General features: G+C 39.1%; 1 protein-coding gene across 4 annotated transcripts in view; it reads right to left on the bottom strand.

Moving 5' to 3' along the window:
- The window catches only part of rabgap1l (RAB GTPase activating protein 1-like), a 126,567-nt gene that overhangs the window by 3,677 nt on the left and 103,215 nt on the right, over positions 1–19,675 (bottom strand). For 3 of the 4 annotated variants that reach the window (XM_039811130.1, XM_039811131.1, XM_039811132.1), the window contains 7 exons: positions 19,147–19,275; positions 6,475–6,567; positions 3,162–3,272; positions 2,869–2,973; positions 2,043–2,126; positions 1,501–1,572; positions 183–383 (listed from right to left, as the gene is read on the bottom strand). In XM_039811130.1, the coding sequence (XP_039667064.1) occupies positions 183–383; positions 1,501–1,572; positions 2,043–2,126; positions 2,869–2,973; positions 3,162–3,272; positions 6,475–6,567; positions 19,147–19,275 (795 nt within the window). Of the gene's footprint in view, positions 1–182; positions 384–1,500; positions 1,573–2,042; positions 2,127–2,868; positions 2,974–3,161; positions 3,273–6,474; positions 6,568–13,723; positions 14,073–19,146; positions 19,276–19,675 lie in introns of those variants that run through there. The other variant, XM_039811133.1, reaches the window with a different exon arrangement.

Below are 19,675 nucleotides of genomic sequence, written 5' to 3'. Positions count from 1 at the left end.
AAGTTATAGGGTAATAAACTCAGTTATGTTAATAATACTTACAAATACAATTCTCTACAGTTTTTTCTTTGTGATACTGACTCAGATCTTTATGACAGTTTTACTTATTCTATTTCCTATAGAGTACTCCTACAGACAGCTATTACTATATGATATCACTGTCTCTCCCTGGTGCTTCTGACCTGGATGCGGCACTTGGCCTCCACCAGTTGCAGTTTGGTCTGTGCCAGCTCCAGCTCCAGGTGCCTCAGCTGCTCCTTCAGTCCGTCCTTCTCCTCGTCCAGCGGCTCGGTGGATGTCTTGTCCCTGCCGGGGGACGCGGACTGGAGGGACCCCAGGGTTGTGAACAGGTCTCTACAGTGGTCACAGCCCAATACTTTACTCTGCACGGGCACAGAAACACACGTATGTTAGCAGAGGTTGGTGGGTGAACATACTTTGCAGACATGTGAGATCAGGTAGAAAGTATGCTACAAATAAGTGCTGTGCTAAAGCAGGAGAACACATCTGGTGTACACCAGATGTTTTAGAATACTTCATTGTTATGCAGTAGGTGAAAAATAATATTCTTTGTTGTTTATACTGTATTTGTTACAGGCAAACCAATCATACACTCAGTGGATGCATATTTTGTCCATGCGGACTAGGAGTATGTGATCCATCTTTTCCTTTGATTGACTTTATCATGGGGCCTAGGACCTCACAGGTAGGGTTATGGTTAGAATATAGATTATTCCTGCCATGTACTCATTGCTCAAGGGAAAGTTTAATCCACAGTTTCATCACACTGCATGCCCAGCTCCACCCTGCCATCTACAACCAACATCTCTGTTGCGTACAAAAACGTAATGCACAGTTCAGCCAAAGCTAACATGCTGTAGCAGTGAATCAAAGCACATTTATACATTTACATTGTTTATCTCTGAATTAGGTTTCTCTACATCTCTTACAAGTCACATATTTATTATAAAAATGTAAATGACAGTAAATCTTTCAAATAACTGCTCATGACTGCCTTAGTGTCATGATACCATTGCCTGTGGTAAACCAGCCATCACCGTGGCATAAGAGGAAGTGTTACATTAACACTCACTGATAATAACGTACAGTATTTCTCTCATGAATACTTTATATCGTTGCCTCCCTGTGTTATGTCCCGCTACAACTTTCTGTTTCAACTGGCAAAAAATGACATTAGGAATAATGTCCTGATCTCTTTTCCTCAGGCCTGAGGTGATACACTGCCACACCTACGAAGAGCAACATCACATGTTTGACAAGGGCTAAATGAGCGGCGTGGGATCATTTGTGCAATCGGGTTTTATATGGGTGTGATAATGTACCAAGCTAAGCTTGTCTTAACTGGACTGAAAGACAGAACAGTTTTGCAAATTACCTTGTTCTCTGATGCAACATATTGTGGTGTTAAGAGATTGAAAGTCTCACTAACTTGCATCTGCTACCTTCTACAGCAGCAGTGCGTTAACAGTGTGATCTCACCCTGACGATGTCCAGCTCTTCTTTTGTTGCCGCCTGCTGTTTTTCCAGCCTGGTGCTCAGCTGGGAGCAGATCTGAAACACGGAGAGGAAGTTGGGTTTTATACAGAGATGACACATTTGAATTACTTAATTTTTTAACTCCATCAAAACTCTTTTCACACACATATCTCCACATATTCAAGAAAAACAATCTGTGTTATTTGGGCTTCACCTGGTACGTAGTTCAATTTGTGTTACCCTGTAACTCTATGTAAACAGTTAGTGTAGCAGTGAGGGATATAGCATACATTATACAAATAAAATTAAAACAATAATAACAATAATAATAATAATAATAATACAGTCAGAATGCTAATTTTAATGAGAGTACAAACGTTATTACTGTTACTACTAATAATATGACCTATATTTACAGAACACTGCACTGCAAATTGCTCACAAAAATAAACTGTGAATATTATACGAAAAGTAAATGTGGATTGCAACTTTTTTTTCCATTTTAAAAACAGCAGATGAAATTGAAGTCATTACAACTGTCCAACCTGTTTGTATTCCGCTATGATCGCTGTGGTTTTCTTGATCTCCAGCTCTGCTTTTTCTAGCTCCCTCCTGAACACTTCCTTCAGCTGGGAAGGGAACAAAATAAGATGGCAAAAATGTATATCGTACATTAATGAGGAGGCTGAGCTGATGTAACACTATAACATCATGTTATACATTTGCCAGGGTGATAAAATAGCCTTGGTAAGAATTTGTAAAATTCCCACATCCACTGTACAGAAGTTATTATGCAACTGTTGGTAAATAGTATACTGCATCAATCTCCTTTTAGGCATAATTATATCAAAAAATTTACCAATATTTGCCACTTTGGTGATCAATAGTAATCACCACTCACAGAAAAGGTTGTGTTAGACTGAAAGTTGAGCTTTAAAAATGCCATAAATGGTAAAAAAAATAGAGGCCATGAATTCCATTGGGGGTTTGATTGCGCTGTTGATCAACACTAAATACAAAACTACAGAGTATCATTTAAATGGTAATTATATTAATATAGTAGTATCTATATAGTACTTATTTTATAGTTCTATTGGATTTATGCTCTAATTACCAGAATACGTATTCTGTTGTAACAGGGTGACTTACTGTATATTTATTTAAGTAATTATAGCCATTAAGCACAGTAGAGTAGATACGTGCTGTGTTGCTTCATAAACAATTGGTCACATTTCTGTGTTTTAATAACAAACTACAGTATAATAAACAAAGCTTTGACTGCAGAGATCATTAAGCCAATTGAGCAAAAAGGCCTGTAGTTCGTTTACGCCGAGCTTAACGAGGTTAGGGTGAACAGAGTGCAGATGTTACCTGAGCAGTCTCCTCCTCCTGTCGTCTCTTCTCCTCCTCCGTCTCCACCAGACGTTGCTTGGTGCTCAGCAGCTCTTTGTTCAGAACATCGGCCTTATCTTCTGCCTGAGCGCACGCACACACACACACACACAGAGAGAGAGACAGAGAGAGAGAGAGAGAGAGAGAGAGAGACCCTTTTATTTAATATTTCAAATATGCATTTGGAATGTATGCTTCATGCTCCATGTACAAAACAACTATTGTTAGCAGTTGGGAAAAAATACTACTATATTGTGGAGTTGCTATGCTACCTGGTCAAGGTCGTTCCGAAGGGCAATCTTGCTGGTGACCAGTTCATGGGCCAAGTCGTCATTCTCCTGTTCCAGTCGCATACTGGCTTCTTGAAGACGACGGTTCTCCCTCTGGACAAACACAAACACAAACACACACACACACACACACACACAGTTGGACAATTAATTAATGTCTGTAATGTCAATCTAAACTCTTGCACAGATCATTATGTTAGAAAGATAGATACTTTAGAGCACAAGCTCCAGTTATTTCTTAGTTACATCTTAATACAGAATGAGGGTTTGTGTGAATGCTGTAATGTAAACAAACATTTAGCATCTGCAAAATGATGACACACACACACACACACACACACACACACACACACACACACACACACACACACACACACACACACACACACACACACACACACACACACACACACACACACACACACACACACACACACACACACACACACACACCTCTTAAAGTCCCTATTGTAGACCATTAGTGGAGTCTCATGACTCCACTAGTCTGCCTATAAACAGTTTCACATGACGGCCATTCCTCAATGTGACAAAACAGTTAACACAGTTAGGAGTGGTCTCCTGACCCTGATATCCTGTCCCGTTAACTTTACTTACACTATACTATACTCACTATACACACACACACGCACGCGCGCACAGACATATGTATGCCCACACGTCATATAAATAAACAGTACAGTTAAGCCAAATTGCAAGAGCCCCTTGTATATAATGATGCAAGTATAAGAAAGCAGCTCACAAAGTTCAAACAAACATGCACCTGAACATCCATCTATACACAGACATTTGTATGCTGCTCTTCAGATTAAATTAATAACTTCCTGTGAGGAGAGAAGTGATGTTTAATTTGGGCACACAGAGAAAAGACCTAAATCATCTTAGTTACTGTGGATGGGAGGTTCTTCTGCAGCCGTCTTAATATCTTGCTAAACAGTCTACTTCAGTCAACATGGTCAACTCTCATCGACCACAAAAAAATATAAAAAACTCACAGATTTCAAGGTTTAATGTCTAGGAATAATCAATTAAGATTAGTAAAAGCCGTAGGAACCTGTACAACATCTCTCATATTAAAATCTTAGTTGGAGCAGAGGCAGCTTACCGTGCTGCTGTCCACAGTCACAATTTCATCATATCGAGCCTCCAGCAGCACAGACTAAACTCCAACACGTCTTCCCAGCCTCACTCTCTCCCTCTTGCTGTCCTTTAATTCCTTTTGTTCAATGCTTTTATTTTGTATTAAGATGAACATTGAAAGCAGCCAATAAAAATAATCACAGACTTTTAAATATATAAAGCGAACAAGAACAATACAAACACACACCCCAAACACTCCAACACTGAGTACATACCTGAAGTTGGAGTATAAAAAATATATAAAAATGTTGAATTGTTGAAAGTAACTATAAAGTAAAGTAACTCAAATCCAAAAGTAATTCCTTCAATATAAACGTGTATGGTTAAAACCTGTGCTAAATTACAAGCAGCAACATTTCTGCTTTGTGTTCTTTTTGTCTCGTGCTCTGTAAGAAAGTATTTCCACTGGCTGCAGTGAAGATGGCTCTGGTCCAACATCTTATCAACAATAGAAGTCCTTCCTTCCTTCCCCCCAGAACCAGCAGCTTATACAGCGCTGCTGTTTACACCAACATATCACACTGGTTATTTTGGTGTTTCATAATTTCACTTGAATGTTTAATTCTAATACTTCATTTATTCTTGTCTTGATTCATATTTTATTTTATCCCCTCACAGGTCCTACTTTTGGGATATTTCATCAAGCTGTTCAGAGTTTTACTGACAAGTGAACTGCTCAATAATGTGTTTAGCTAAGAGAAGGCAGGTTTCTTGTTTGTATCCTAACATTTCAAGGACATCCAAGGACACAAGCAGACGGCTGCAAAATATTTTGGGAATTTAGCTTCATATCACGAATTTTTTTAGGTTATTTAATTAAGGATTTCCATTTCCCTTGCAAGGCCAGCCAATTATACATCTAGAATATGGCTTAAATGTGTGTGGAAACATTGAAACAGCATTACGAAGGTGAGGGTCAAAGAGGGGAGGTGTTTCTAACAAGTAATTGCAAAGAAAACTGGAACAAACTGCTTTCCAAAACATTTTTCTGGGTTTATCGGTCATTGTAACCTCTGCATATCCTGATTAGGACTTTCTTTTAAGCCAAAATACTTTGGTCTCTTGTCATGGTCTAACAAATTTTATCTATTCTTATCAGCAGTTCAATATGCTGAGAACCATACAGGAATAGTGCCCCCCCCATCCCACCCAATAAACTAGCCGCCGGATATATTATTTTTTTCTTGCTAAGAAACAAACGTTTTGGGAGCTCTGAAAAGTTAGTAACCTAATTTGTTGTGCCTTTCCGAGAAGCAACAGAAAGGAAGAACTGGGCCTTTACAACTTAAATATAAACTTCTTGTTAGATTGAACAGTACAAAATCTCTCACTAAGATTCTGTCCACTACTTAGAAAAGATGTATGCTTAGGTTTCACATACTACAGTACACGAGCAGTGGGTATATATTAGAGATGAACTTTAAAAAATCATAACTACAGTATTTCTTTAATTTTTATGAAAAATCTGAAGACAATAAAAATGTAATCTGAACAGCTCTAATTATGTCAGTTAATCTAATGCTAATTAATTAAACTGTTTCCTGAGCTGATTTTGGAAAAACAAAAATGACAGATTTAAACGAAAAAGAAAGGAAAGAAATCCTGATGCAATAATACAAATGAAAGGAAGAGATGCTCTCTGTTGACGGTCTGAATCTCTAAATATCTGCCCCACCTCTCCTGTTTTTACATTTGAAGATAAAGTCACTTTCAGCAGCCAAAAAAATCTGACACCAGGCAGCTTTGCCAAAAATAAATATTATAGATGTTTGATAATGATAAAAGTTTGTGCTGTGTGAAAAATCACTTTTCTAGCCAGGACAGTGTCACAAATATTAACAAAGGTACAGTTTGATAAAACAGTATTCTATTCACAGGACATTTCTAATCTTAGAAACATGGCTAATTTTAGCAAATACTTACTACATCATAAACTTAAAAATATATCAAAGAGCCAAGCGTTTTCTTACCATCTCTAAGACTGAGCACTACCTGATAAGTTATTCAATTAAAACCTACAGGAAACAAGGTTGCTCCGACATGAATACACTGTATAAAAAGTCAGTTATCTTATATTTTAACGTGTGTGTGTGTGTGTGAGAGAGAGAGAAAGAGATTGTCCATGCACACATCCTACCTGGAATCGGTCGATGGGGTCTTCTTGTTGCAGCTGGCTCTCTCTCAGTGTCTGATATTCCTTCTCAAACTTCTTCAGCTTTTTGGTTGGAACCTAAAAACACCAGGAAAGTTGTTGACGTCATTATTTTTATCTTTTATGCAGCGAAAGCTGCCTGATAAAATCTCATTATTGTTTTAAGAGACAAAACTTGAGGTTTGTACAAAAAGCAACATTTTGGCTTATAATATTGATCAGTGTAGCGATTTTCAAAAGTAATCATGCTCAGTAGTTCCCACTGAAATAACTCTTCTCCGGCTCTAATTCTCTTAGTGGGATTCAAACTAGCAACCGTCTAACAGCCTACTTCTCTCAGCAATAACATCACTTTCCTGCAGTTTTCCCCGAGACAAATACACCATTTGACAATTAAGTAGAGGGATCAGAGCTCAGCTGCAGCTAAAGTAAGAGTCAGAAAAACAAAAACATCCAGTTATCACTCGTATATTTATACTACAGTACATATTCAAAAGGGTATGTCGAAAATGTGTCAAAATGCTAGTTTTTTTTAACTCAATGATTTTACTCAGTGGTAAAAAAAAAAAAAAAAAAAGCTTCAGTTTTGAGATCACCAACATTAAAGGGAACTGAAAGGGTCAGAGGTTACAACACAGCCAATACATTAACATATATCCTTGTAACACAAGCTCAAAAGTAACTGAACTAACTCTGAATATTGCTGCTGAAACAGTTTGGTATTGTGGTTCGTGCTGCACAGTTTCTATGTTGTATTGCACAACCTGCACTTTATGTTTCTGACCAGTACATGTTTCTGTATGTTGTTCTCTACATGTGCTAGTTTCACACTATATGATGTGAACATGCAAGAGACCCACATTGCACATTTACAGAACGTTTGACTGTAAATCAGGGACTCGCCTTCATTATTGGAATTCTTCTCAAACAGAAACTTTCAATTCACATTATGGAAATTGGGATGATGTACAGACAAGACTCTGATGCAGTCATGAAGCCAACAAGAGGAGCACTCTGCCTCACCGTGGTGCTACCACTGCAGTTTCATTTAGTAAACAATATGTAACCCTGTCTGTAAAGTGCAAAATGGGAGTGATTAATTCAATGCAACTTCAACTGTCCATGCTTTAAAAAGGTAAAAATGTTTTAAGGCACAATCGGTAATCCAAATGTAAACACAAAGGACTGGATACTGGCATTATGCCCACACTGATTAACAAGTATTTTTAATATACAACAAAACTTATTAAGTGGAGTAAAACAAGCTATATTTTCAATTAAGTCAGGTTCAGAAAAAAAGGTCTTTTCATTCTTCTACAGGTCTCTTTCTTCAACTACATGTAAATATTACTTTAATGTATGTGGTCAAAAATACTGATTGGACCTTTAAATATTTCTAAAACCCATGCTAGTTACCCTTTAAGTTATAGCAGGTTGCATACAAAAAGCCAGAATAAGTTTAACTTCACATGGAAATAGCACATAAAGTATCTGCCAAAATATAAGAAATTTAGTTAGTAAGCCAACAATTTTCTTTGTGGTGTAACTGTCTCTGGAATTCTCTTTTAAATAAGCATTTAGAGACTCAGGGTCATGCAACTCCCTGAACACATAAAATACTAATACACCTAACTACTAATACCAATACAACTAACTACTAATACCAATACAACCAAAATATCAGCTTTGTGGTTTTAACCAAACAGCAATGAAATATGAGACAACATTGATGAACTGCGTGTGTGTGTGTGTGTGTGTGTGTGTATAGTGTTTGTGTGCGTGCTCTTCCGGTGGGTGGTAATGTTATCTCCCCTGTGTAGAAACAGCGTTGCCATAGCGCCCACAGTTAGGGCTGGGGATTCCAGGTCAGTCTGTCACATTACCCCCCTCCTCTGAGACTACATGTTTCTTTCCATGAGGTGGATGTTGTAGACTTATGTATGTTTGTGTGGGTGTGTGTTGTGTTCCTACTGAAATTGTGTCTGATGTTTGAAGTTACAAAGATTTGTCAGTCAGTCCAGACGCACAGCTCCTTGTGTGACTGTCAGTTTGTTTCCATTACGGATATAAATTTGGTTTTTTTTTTGTTTTTGTGTGTGTTTTTTCTCTATTCACATTAAATGGCTGCTGTTCAGTACTGTATGCTATTTTTTTTTCTTGTGTGTCTTGCATGTGTTACATGTGTAAATGTGTATGTATAAATAAATAATAAAGGAAATAAAACTGAATACAAACTCATAACTGTGTTCTAAATGCTGATCCACAAGAATACAAACTAGTTTAAATATTTGTGTCACTTCTTGTGTTACTCTTATTTTGTTAAAGGTCCCATGACATGGTGCTCTTTGGATGCTTTTCTATAGACCTTAGTGGTCCCCTAATACTGTATCTGAAGTCTCTTTCCCGAAATTCAGCCTTGGTGCAGAATTACAGCCACTAGAGCCAGTCCCACAATGAGCTTTCCTTAGGATGTGCCATTTTTGTGTCTCTAGCTATTGAGGAGGAGAGAGGGGGGGGCAAGGTGGAGGGTGGGGGTGTGGCCTTGACCAACTGCCACTTTTCTCGTTTGAAAGCCACGATGTCTCTCTCCCATGGGTGGGCCAAATTCTCTGGGCAGGCAAAGCAGAGAAAGGGGAGGTAACCTTCCAGATCGGCCCATCTGAGCTTTCATTTTCTCAAAGGCAGAGCAGGATATCCAGGGCTCGGTTTACACCTATCACCATTTTAAGCCAACTGGGGACCATAGGCAGGCTGGGGGAACGCATATTAATGTTAAAAAAAAAACTCATAAAGTGAAATTTTCATGCCATGGGACCTTTAATTCCAAACCAACCAAAAACATAAAGTTCATCACTTCTTGTGTGGCAGACAGGTGTTACACATTCACTGTTGTTATTTGGGCATGTCAGAGATTATTGTTTTAAGCTTTATTTGAGCATTTAGTCATATTGTCTTCTGTGTCTTAAATGCTGTGCTGATTTTTCCTATAAATCAATAAATATACTTCCTTTCTGATCGTATAACTTTAAATAAAACTGATATACTTTGTCACAATCTGCTGTAGTTTGGTGTTTACAGAGCTCACACAATAACAATAAATTACACTTACTCATTGTAGTACTAACACTATTATTATCTATATACTGTACATATATATTATATCTACATATATAAATTTATACTGTTGCAGTTCTTAACAGCGATTTTGTTAGCTAGGCCATTACTATGATAATTTACTCGTCTTGTAAAATAAAAGTTTAATAACGCACACACGCACACACACACACACACACACACACACACACACACACACACACACACACACACACACACACACACACACACACACACACACACACACACACACACACACACACACACAGCATTTCGCTGTCTCAACACCTGTACCTGTGCAATGTTCAATAAAGTTGAATTTAATCCCAAAAAGAAACCCCAAAAGAGTAAAAATGTCCAGCCTACAAATTAAGAACATCCTGGAGAATGAGTAAATAAAATGCACCAATAAACAAGTTAAAAAGCAGAGCATTGTATTACACGTCCTTCATGAATGAAAACCAGATGAATGAAACTGAACAACTGCTTATTCACAGTGCCTACGAAGCCAGTCATTACCTGTCCTCCTCACTGACCTACGGGTTAACCCTTGACCTATACAGCCCAGGAACCACTGAGGTGAATGAATGCCACACTGAAATCTATCTGACACACAATTCCCTGAGAGATAACAGATCTCAGACTCATTCTGCTGTTATCTGTGTGGGAAGAAAGAGCAGCTTGGTCTCTGCAGGCTGGTTAATAATCGTTTTATTGTAACAAAACAATTGAACGTGGTGTTCCCCTGCAGGCACCGACACATCCACCTACACACTCACGGTGCTGTGAGGTGATTTGGATGCCAGCAATCTAAAAATGAATCCAATTTTACTCATTATCATGTTTTATTTTCAGCTATATATGGGGAAGTGACTCAATGGGCTGCCTGAAATGAATGTTTGTCCTACTTCTTGGTGGTCAATGTGATAAAAGTGGGCCTTTTTAGTTCCTGAAAGTTGATATTTAGGAGAAAAGAAGATTTTTACATGGCAGCAACACTATGTCAATATGTATGTTATAATTATGTTTTAGCTGAGTTGTTTAATCTGATCATTTTCATGTCAAAAATGTAGTTTTAATGTTTGCCTCCAAAATCTTGTTTTTGTCTTGGTGTAAAAAGGCCTCTGAAAAACAATTTGCCCCATTATAGTACACTTAATCTCTATTCTGAAATTGTAGTGATGGAAGTATTTTGTGACCCGATACATCAGTCCAACCCTTAATTTACATAGCTCATGTTTCACACAATGAAATATGACCAAAGCAGGCCTTTTGGGATTATTTGATTAAGTAGATGTGGTTTCTTTTGTTAGCTTCTCTACTTCTAACTGTCCTAGAGTAATGGCAAAAATGTCAATGAAATGCACAAGAGACCGTGAAAGAGAAAGGAGAGAATGACATGTGTTTCCTGAGATTTTAAACATCTCCAGATTTGATTTTGAGACTTGCGCACGCACGCACGCACGCACGCACACACACACACACACACACACACACACACACACACACACACACACACACACACACACACACACACACACACACACACACACACGTTACTAAAAGACATATCTTGCTTGTGCATTTCACCTCCTCTCACACACTCATTTATGGCCTTTAAGCATTCTCCTAAAGAATGAATCTACCCCACCAACTAAAGACACTGATTGTGTCATATTTTCCATGCTTCCTGTATGTGATGTGATGGTTTGACACTGCAGGTTAACAAGCCCAAACTGCCAGTAAATATAATTTTTTTCTTTCATTTTCAACACACTTACATACATGAAGTAAAGGTTTAAGAAAGCCAAGAGGTTGCTTTCATTTGGTATAAAATGACAAGTGCAAATCATTTCACATAGAATGGTATGTTTTATTTTCTGTAAAGACAAACTACACATGCTGCATGTGTTGTTAAACTTGTTAACAATTTTCTATTTGCTATTTCATGCTGCAATGACTCTTTCTCTACCCATCATAATTTTGTTAAAAACCATCTCTGCCTCAATATTAGAATAATATGTATTATCACTTTGAGTCTAAAATGATTGCACTTTTTTCTAAATTAGTTAAAGTCCTCACAGCAATGAGCCCTGATTGGCTGAGGAGAGCAGATATTAGAGATCAGAGTCAGCTGGAGAACAGCAGCTGGTAGAGACTCAGTGTTTTGCTAAAGGACACTAAAGCAGGTTGAACATGGTTCTCCTGGGTTTACACAACACTGCTGATACAAAATAGAGAACTTCAATAAGAAAGAAAAGGCTCTTTCTCACAAACTCCAAAACATGTATGTTATTGCACAATACAGGAAAGAGTTTGTTTGTATAACAGATCTTACGACCTTTATTTAGTATTTTACATGTACAGCCAGTGAAGCTTAAGTGTTGTTCTCATTGAGTTACACATGAAAACAGGAATCAGGCAGACAAGCTGAAGTACTGATTATGCAACCTGCTGCTCTCCTACACCCCTAAAACACACAAACAGTACAGCATGACTGTGTAATGAAACGCAATGCAAAACTAGGCTGTGCTTACCTGATAGAGGTGAGGCTTTTATTCAAACATACAGACTACAACTACAGCTACAATCATCCATGATCCCCAACTCAATGACCTTCAAATAAAAACTGCATCAGAGTGCTTCCATTTCTCAAAATCTGCTGGCCCCCAGCTTGTTGATGTATTTTAGTCTCGTTGTCAATCAAGATAGATTGAAAACCATATGAGGCAATGTACTTATAAATATGGTGCAAAATATATTCTACAAAATGACACAATTACAAAACTCCCTGGCTTTTCCCTGCCTTCAGAGAGAATGCTGACCTTTAGGTTGATATTTTGTTTTTATCTTGTAGCTGATATATTTCTCCAGAGCGACTTACAGTCTGTACTTACAGTAACTGTAAGATAAGTTACAACTCTCAGGTCACCAACATCAGAAATTATCAACAGTATTAGAGGAAAGTGTCAAACTCTCTAATATATTCAGACATTCTCAGTAACTCTCCCCGTATGAAAAACATCTCAAACTTTAAGCTCTGCTGAGTTACACAACTAGTGAGCTTGTACAGGGCTCAGCATCTTGCTCAAGGCCACTTCAGACAGCAACACACATGGTTGCTGCTGATAGACACAAACTTGCAGTTTCAGGGCTCGCACCAGCAAATGCATCCTTATACTCGCTTCGCAGAACTTTCAGTGTAAATATTAGAGGCCAGAGGGATTGATTCAGGTAATGCGATTAAAGACGCCTGGTGCCACAGGAAATGGTAGCAGGCCCACTTTTAGATTCTTGACCTGAATCCCTGCAGCAGAAAATGGAATTGGTCCCAAACCTCCAAACCGAGATCGCACACTGTAATGTTATACTGGGAATTATACCACCAGAAAGAGATGCCGTGCGTGTGGAGAAGGGTGATCTGCTCTTAAGTAAAGTGGCCGTACAAGAGTTTGAATATTGAAATAAGGACAAACCAACTGGACATTTCAGGAAAAACTAGGCCATGGAAGCCTATTACCCATGTGAGAGGAGACACACACACACACACACACACACACACACACACACACACACACACACACACACACACACACACACACACACACACACACACACACACACACACACACACACACACACTCTACATTCATGTCAAATTTATTTCGGTAATTGAATCAAACTGACAGTCACACAAGGAGCTGTGCGTCTGGACTGACTGACAAATCTTTGTAACTTCAAACATCAGACACACTTTCAGTAGGAACACAACACACACCCACACACACGTACATAAGTCTACAACATCCACCTCATGGAAAGAAAGTTTCTTAGCTACCTCCGTTTATAAACAAATTTAGCAATGCCAGAATAAAAAAAGAAAGAAATGATAAAGACATACATTTTTTTTACAAAAACAACCAACAATCAAAAAGAAAGAAGCAGGTGAATTCCACTCTCTACAGCATTTCTCTTATCTAAAAACTGTAAGAGATAAGGGTCAGAAGGAATGGTTGGGAATGTCTCCCATCAGAGTTAAATAGATATACACCCAGAGAGGGATGGAAAAAGAAAGAGAGAGAGACAGAAAGACAGTAAAAAAAAAAATGAACAGACCTACCACCGGTCTGGGAGCTCTGAGAGGTCTGGAGTGGGCGACCAAGCGAGCCAGGGTGTCCTCCTCACCCGGTCTGTCGACTACATGAGCGTCATATGCCACCATGATGGACACCTCCTTCATCATCTTGACTCCTCTTGCTCCCAACAGCAAGGAGGAGGAAGAAGAAGAAGAACAAGAAGAAGAGAGAGGAGAAAAAGTGGCGAAAGGAAAAGGAGAGGAGTGCAGCTGACAGGTTTAGATTTCTCTCTGAGAGTGGAGGAGGCGACTGGCTGCTTTCAAGAGTCGCTCAGGAGCCGAGCCCCGCCCACTGAGAGGAGGAGAGGCGGGGAGAGTGAGAGGGTAGTACAACACACCTGTTTGTTCCTCCCTCTCTCTCTCTGTAACACTAGGAGTGTGCAACAAAGGAGGATGAGTTTGCTTTTTTTCCCTTTTCACTAACGGAGTACTTCCCCCTCTCTCTTTAAATGGCTCTCATTTGTATCTCTCCCTCCCTCTTTTAGAATCTCTCTTTAGGATGCACTCAGAAGTTTTTTTTTTTTCTGTTTCGTGTTGCGGGTGAAAATAAAGATAAAGGCTTGTTTACACAGATAAACTGTGTGTGTGTGTGTGTGTGTGTGTGTGTGTTTGAAGTTAAGAGAGATAGGAAGGAAGTTGTCAGATAAACCACAGTGACTTGTCGTTTAAAGTTGCACATCGTTCCAACAGTAAAACCCAGGAAGTGAAGTAAAAGCGACTTCAAGGCTGTCCTGGACGATGCCTGAATACTGTAGGGTCCTCCCATAGGACCCCACGGCTAAAAACTACCTGACAACCTCTTTGTGGTGATGGCAACAGATTCCTCTATGCCACTGTGTTTTCTCTCTATCCCAATCATACCTGGCTGCACCATAAGGACCATTTTTAGCCATTTACCAGTCTCTACTCCAAAACAGATTTACTTAATGTCTCATTTCTAGAGATGCACCGATTACAACTTTCTAGGCTGATTCCGAATTTCTTTGAGTTAGGCCAGCCAATACCAATTTTAGAAAAATTTTTGAAGAGATAATGGATCACTACAAAATAGAACTATAGAAATTACTCCTGGTGTGTACATATAAAGTGCAATGTTAGAACAATTTCATTCTTTTCACATCCAATATCCAACTAAAGAAATGTGATTTTGGTTTTTGGTGTTGTCCCTCCACGCCCTACTTTTTCCTTGCAGGTGTTACATATTAGTAGCATGTTACATATTAATAGCGTGGACACGCGCTTCACACCGCAAGCGGGTACGCGCGACACGCGTTGGAAAAGTTGAGAGAAAGGAAAAAGAGACTGTGCTGTCGCGTCCGTGTGTGCGTGCGTCCTTGAGAACTGTAACTCGGATAACTTATGTCATCAGTCCATAGACCTTTTTCACGGCAGACATGTTGACATGTCCTAGTAGGAAAAACACAGGTGTATTGAAAACCATTAATGATGGATGCATTCCACTTAGGAGAGGTCCTGGTATTGTGCATGCTGACTCACTGAAATAGCTTCCTGGGACACTTGATAGAATTGAGCCATCATTAAGGTTATCAATTCCAGCTGTGCTTTTCCTACTATGACAAGTCAAAATGTCTGCTGTGAAAAAGGTCCATTGTAGCGTTGACCGGCATGAAATCGGCATATGTCAGACTGACCTGTCGGTCGCCGGTCATGGCCCGAGCACGTGAAAACCGGCCAATTCCGGTCACCGGTCGGTCTATCGGTGCATCTCTACGTCATTTCTGATGCATTCTTTTGCTGTGTTTTATCTCCTTTATGCATTTGAATTCGAAGACAGAATTCTGCATATGATAACTATATAACTATATAAATAGAAATATTCTGCCCCAGTAAAGAGCAGATGCACACAGATCAGGTGCGTTAAAAAGGAAAGCATTGGTAAGATAAAATAACTTTAAATACTTTGTTCTAGAGAAATGTCAATGACAGCAAAGAGTGAGCTACGCAGAATTGTTTAAGTGAAATACATAAATAATAAAAAGGACCATAAAACGTGTATTAATAGCACATAAATAATGGATGACTAAAAATTATTTCAATTGCTCAAAACGTAAGAGCTATTTAAAGTGTTCATTACGCTACATTTACTTTTCTCTGTAAATCTGGCCCTCTGAGTTGTAGCTTAATAAAAGTCAGCTTAGTTAACATGTACAAAGCTAGCTAGGCCATAGGTTCATCTAATGTTAACATTTGGGGCCTGTTTCACAAAATGGTCTGTGGTCTGTGTGCAAGTCATCACCCTTCATGTAGATCTTTGTCCTGGACTCTATATCTTTTCGTCTTCTCTGTAAATTATTCTGTCAGTCTCTCAACACACATCCTTCTATCTTCTTTCTTCTCAGTTTGTTAAAGTTCAGCTTCTCTGTTGGAAGGATTTGGTAAAAAACGGATTAATCAGTCAAACCCTGAGCGGCAAATGAATATACGACATCTCTCTGCTTTTTTCTTAAAGGACTGAAAAGTCATCACTCCAGTCCGGCGGATGTTTAAAAAGGCTGAGAAATTTAAATTCTTCCCATAATCCCTAGAAAGGCTAAGCCACCCTACTGCCCGTTGTGTTAATCAAGCCAAGGTGCCAGTGAATTCTTTCGATGTTTTAAGCAGCTTAAAAAGTTTAGCTGATCCGATTTAGACATCGACAGAGAAAAATATGTAAAAAGGGGGGTGAACAGAGAGCCAAGTGGCTTGGACAGGCAGGTTTTCCCTTTTTTCTCTGATGGTGTTTGAACATGGCAGGTCCTCCAACACTCTTCCAAGGTTAGTATTGTATCTACTGTGGCGTGTCACAAGCTGATGTGTCATACTGTGATCTTTTGCTGTACTAGTTATGGTTGGTTGGTTGGATGGATGGTGGCAAAATTGAGAAAAAGTAGAGGAAAGAAAGATTATTTCTTCTGTTAGTCCTTCTCATCACTCTACAGTCTTGTTTAAATATCTCTCCCTCTGACTGACTTGCTACATATACTTGTATCCACAGGGAAAATTCTATTTTAAAAGTTAAAAGAGTGACTTGTTTAAAAACATGACAGTAGAAAGAAGATAAAGACCTCAGACACACAGACAGACAGACAGACAGACAGACACGCAGACACACACACACACACACACACACACACAAACACACACATCCCAGCATTCCTGCCAAGTGACTAGATGTTTGTGTTTGGTTTTGTTTCTATGAACTGAGCAGGAAATTATAAAAGTTCAAGACCCAATGAGATTGAATGGAATCAACACAGTTTATGTATATGTGCTTTTGTGTGTGGAAGCACAAGTGGCAAGAAAAGATGGACCTGGTAAAGAGAAAATTCAGAAGAGTAAACTCGTGATGAGGCTCGTCTGAAAGAGAAAAATAAATAAATACGGCAACACAAGAGGAAACAGGAAAAGCAGTGGAGTAAAAGATCAGCGAGGGATGATGGAGAGATGAGCAGAGAGAGACATTAAGTGTACCTGTCTGTCCTGAGCAGCTCACTAGCTGCTTAAGCACAGTCTCTCTTTATTCAGTATTTGTGTTTGGATGATGCTTCATTAGTCAGTTGCTTCCTGTGTGTGTGTGTGTGTGTGTGTGTGTGTGTGTGTGTGTGTGTGTGTGTGTGTGTGTGTGTGTGTGTGTGTGTGTGTGTGTGACAAATACAAAGGAAAAAACCTGTTTAAATGAGTAGAGAAACATAATGCATACAGGGCAGGAGGGTCACTGAAACTATGACCTTCACAGTCCTCAGATTAAAATCCAGGTAAACAATTATTGGAGATTTTGGACCAATGGGTAAAGATCTCCACCACAATAATCAACATACAGAAAAAGGGAATATCTTTAGGAAGAATGGTTGGGGTTGGTGCGTATCAATATGTGTATTTATGCGTGCAAAGTGTAAAACATAAGGCCTGATATTACAGGTTGCATTGCAGCAGGATTGTGCAAGAGTACCAAAATGCTACCAAACCACTACAGATAAACTGTGAGTCACAGTGCAGGATATCCTGTGTGTAGAAAAACACCGAAATACACCAAAAATGGGGGGATCGCATCGTTCTGCCAAAATGTCCTTGAGCACAACACCACATCACAACCTGCTTAGTCACTGAAAGTTTTTCTAGATAAGAAAGACAGAAAAATGCCCTAAATGTTAAATATTAATTGTATGTAGATACAGGAGACACAGAGAGACAAAGAGCGAACAGGGGAGAGAAAGAGAGGAGGGTGGAGGGAGGATGATTATCTCTTCCATCTTTCTCAGTTGACTCTTTCCTTCCTCTATCACAACACACTCTGCTGACACGCACACACGCACGCACATTATCATATACACGGTGTACTGCTTTTGGTCTCTGGTGACCTCAGCAAATTCCCGAAATGCCAGCAGCCTTATTAAGGTCAAGAGGAGGATGAAAGTGTGTGTGTGTATGTGTGTGTGTGTGTGTGTGTGTGTGTGTGTGCGCGTGCATGCGCGAATTTAGCTGGTAAGCTTTAAAGAAAACTATGACTAGGGTAAGGGTTTCATCCATGGAAGCCATCTTTTATGGGATATTGTCAGATTGCAGTCAAGACCTATCAACGACAACATACAACAAAGACCAAAAAATGATAAAAACAAAGCAAAGAAACAGCTAGAATGAATAACATGGCATACTGCAAAGAGTAAACACAACTAAACTATACATAAAAACGGCTGAAAACAGTTGCCTGCTGCGGCCGAAAATTATGCTACAAGAGCGGTGAGAGTGAACCACAATGGCACATTTATGGACCGGACAGCTAAACATTTAGCTAAAACTAAAAACGCTATAAAGCTCTAACATTGTTTTCACATTTACCTTTGATATATTATTGTAAGATATTGTTTTTAGCCACTTTAAAGAATTATCTGAGACATATTCCTCCTCTCTCTGTCAAACTTCTCCAACACAGCAGAGATCCAACCCACAGTACATCCACTTCATAAAAGCTTTTCCTGTTCTAAACATTTGCTGTATGTTAGCTCCTTTCCTGCTGCACAGAAAGTGATGTGTTTTACATTACAGGCTTGTTTTGGAATAAACTAAATAAGAAAGCTGTGACCATCCCCATGGCTGAAGAGACAAATAAATTATTAATATATGTTATTATTCAAAGATGTCGCACGCAAATTACTTAAGGTAAAGAAAAGTAAGACTTTCTGTCCCAGAAAATCCAAAGAAGAAGATCACCGACAGTCCCACCTACTGTACTCCTTTTGACTGACAGCTGATCTCTTCAAAATGCATTGTAAATAAAACACAAGTAACCTTAACTCTGGGAACCAAATACATAGATAAAAAATAGATCAACAGCTCAGAAGTTAGTGCAATACACCAATACACCTGAGACAAATCAGGGATGTCACTCATTGTCACTAAAGGGTCCTTACCTTGATGTTGCAGGCCTGCTCCATAAGCCTGCGGGCATTCTCCGCAGCTCTGTAGCGTTTAGGGAGCTGGACTCGGAAGAACTTGAGAGCGCCTTCGAAGTCCGCCTGCAAGAGGTCCTCTTTAGATGTCTGGAGCGAGACATGAGGAGGTGGGAGGTGGTGGTGGAGATAGATAGACATAGGGCGGTCATTAAGAGTCAAACATATAAAGCAAACAGTTGGTTATCCCCAATTGCTGGCTGCCATTAGATTTCTATATTTAGGCAGGACAGACTTGTAAGGCTCTCATCTTGGGAGCAATTTCCCTTCTGCCATTCAGCTTTCAACTTTTTTTCCAAGTTCTCTCTAACATGATCCTTTAAAGTGTTGCTTGAAGCAGTTTGAGGTTATTCTAATTTTTACCTTGTTTATAAATTACAGAGAGCACAAGTTTAATGCCTAAAATGCAAAAAATAAAAAATAAATTGTAGTCCATCTTGAACCGCTGCCAAATAGGATCCTGTCTTGCAATATGGTGTGAGCATACAAT

This window comes from Perca fluviatilis, chromosome 9 (genome assembly GCF_010015445.1).
Source record: "Perca fluviatilis chromosome 9, GENO_Pfluv_1.0, whole genome shotgun sequence".
Taxonomy (NCBI): domain Eukaryota; kingdom Metazoa; phylum Chordata; class Actinopteri; order Perciformes; family Percidae; genus Perca; species Perca fluviatilis.
Note: the sequence above shows the minus strand (reverse complement) of the source record. Positions and strands in the feature narration are given on the sequence as shown.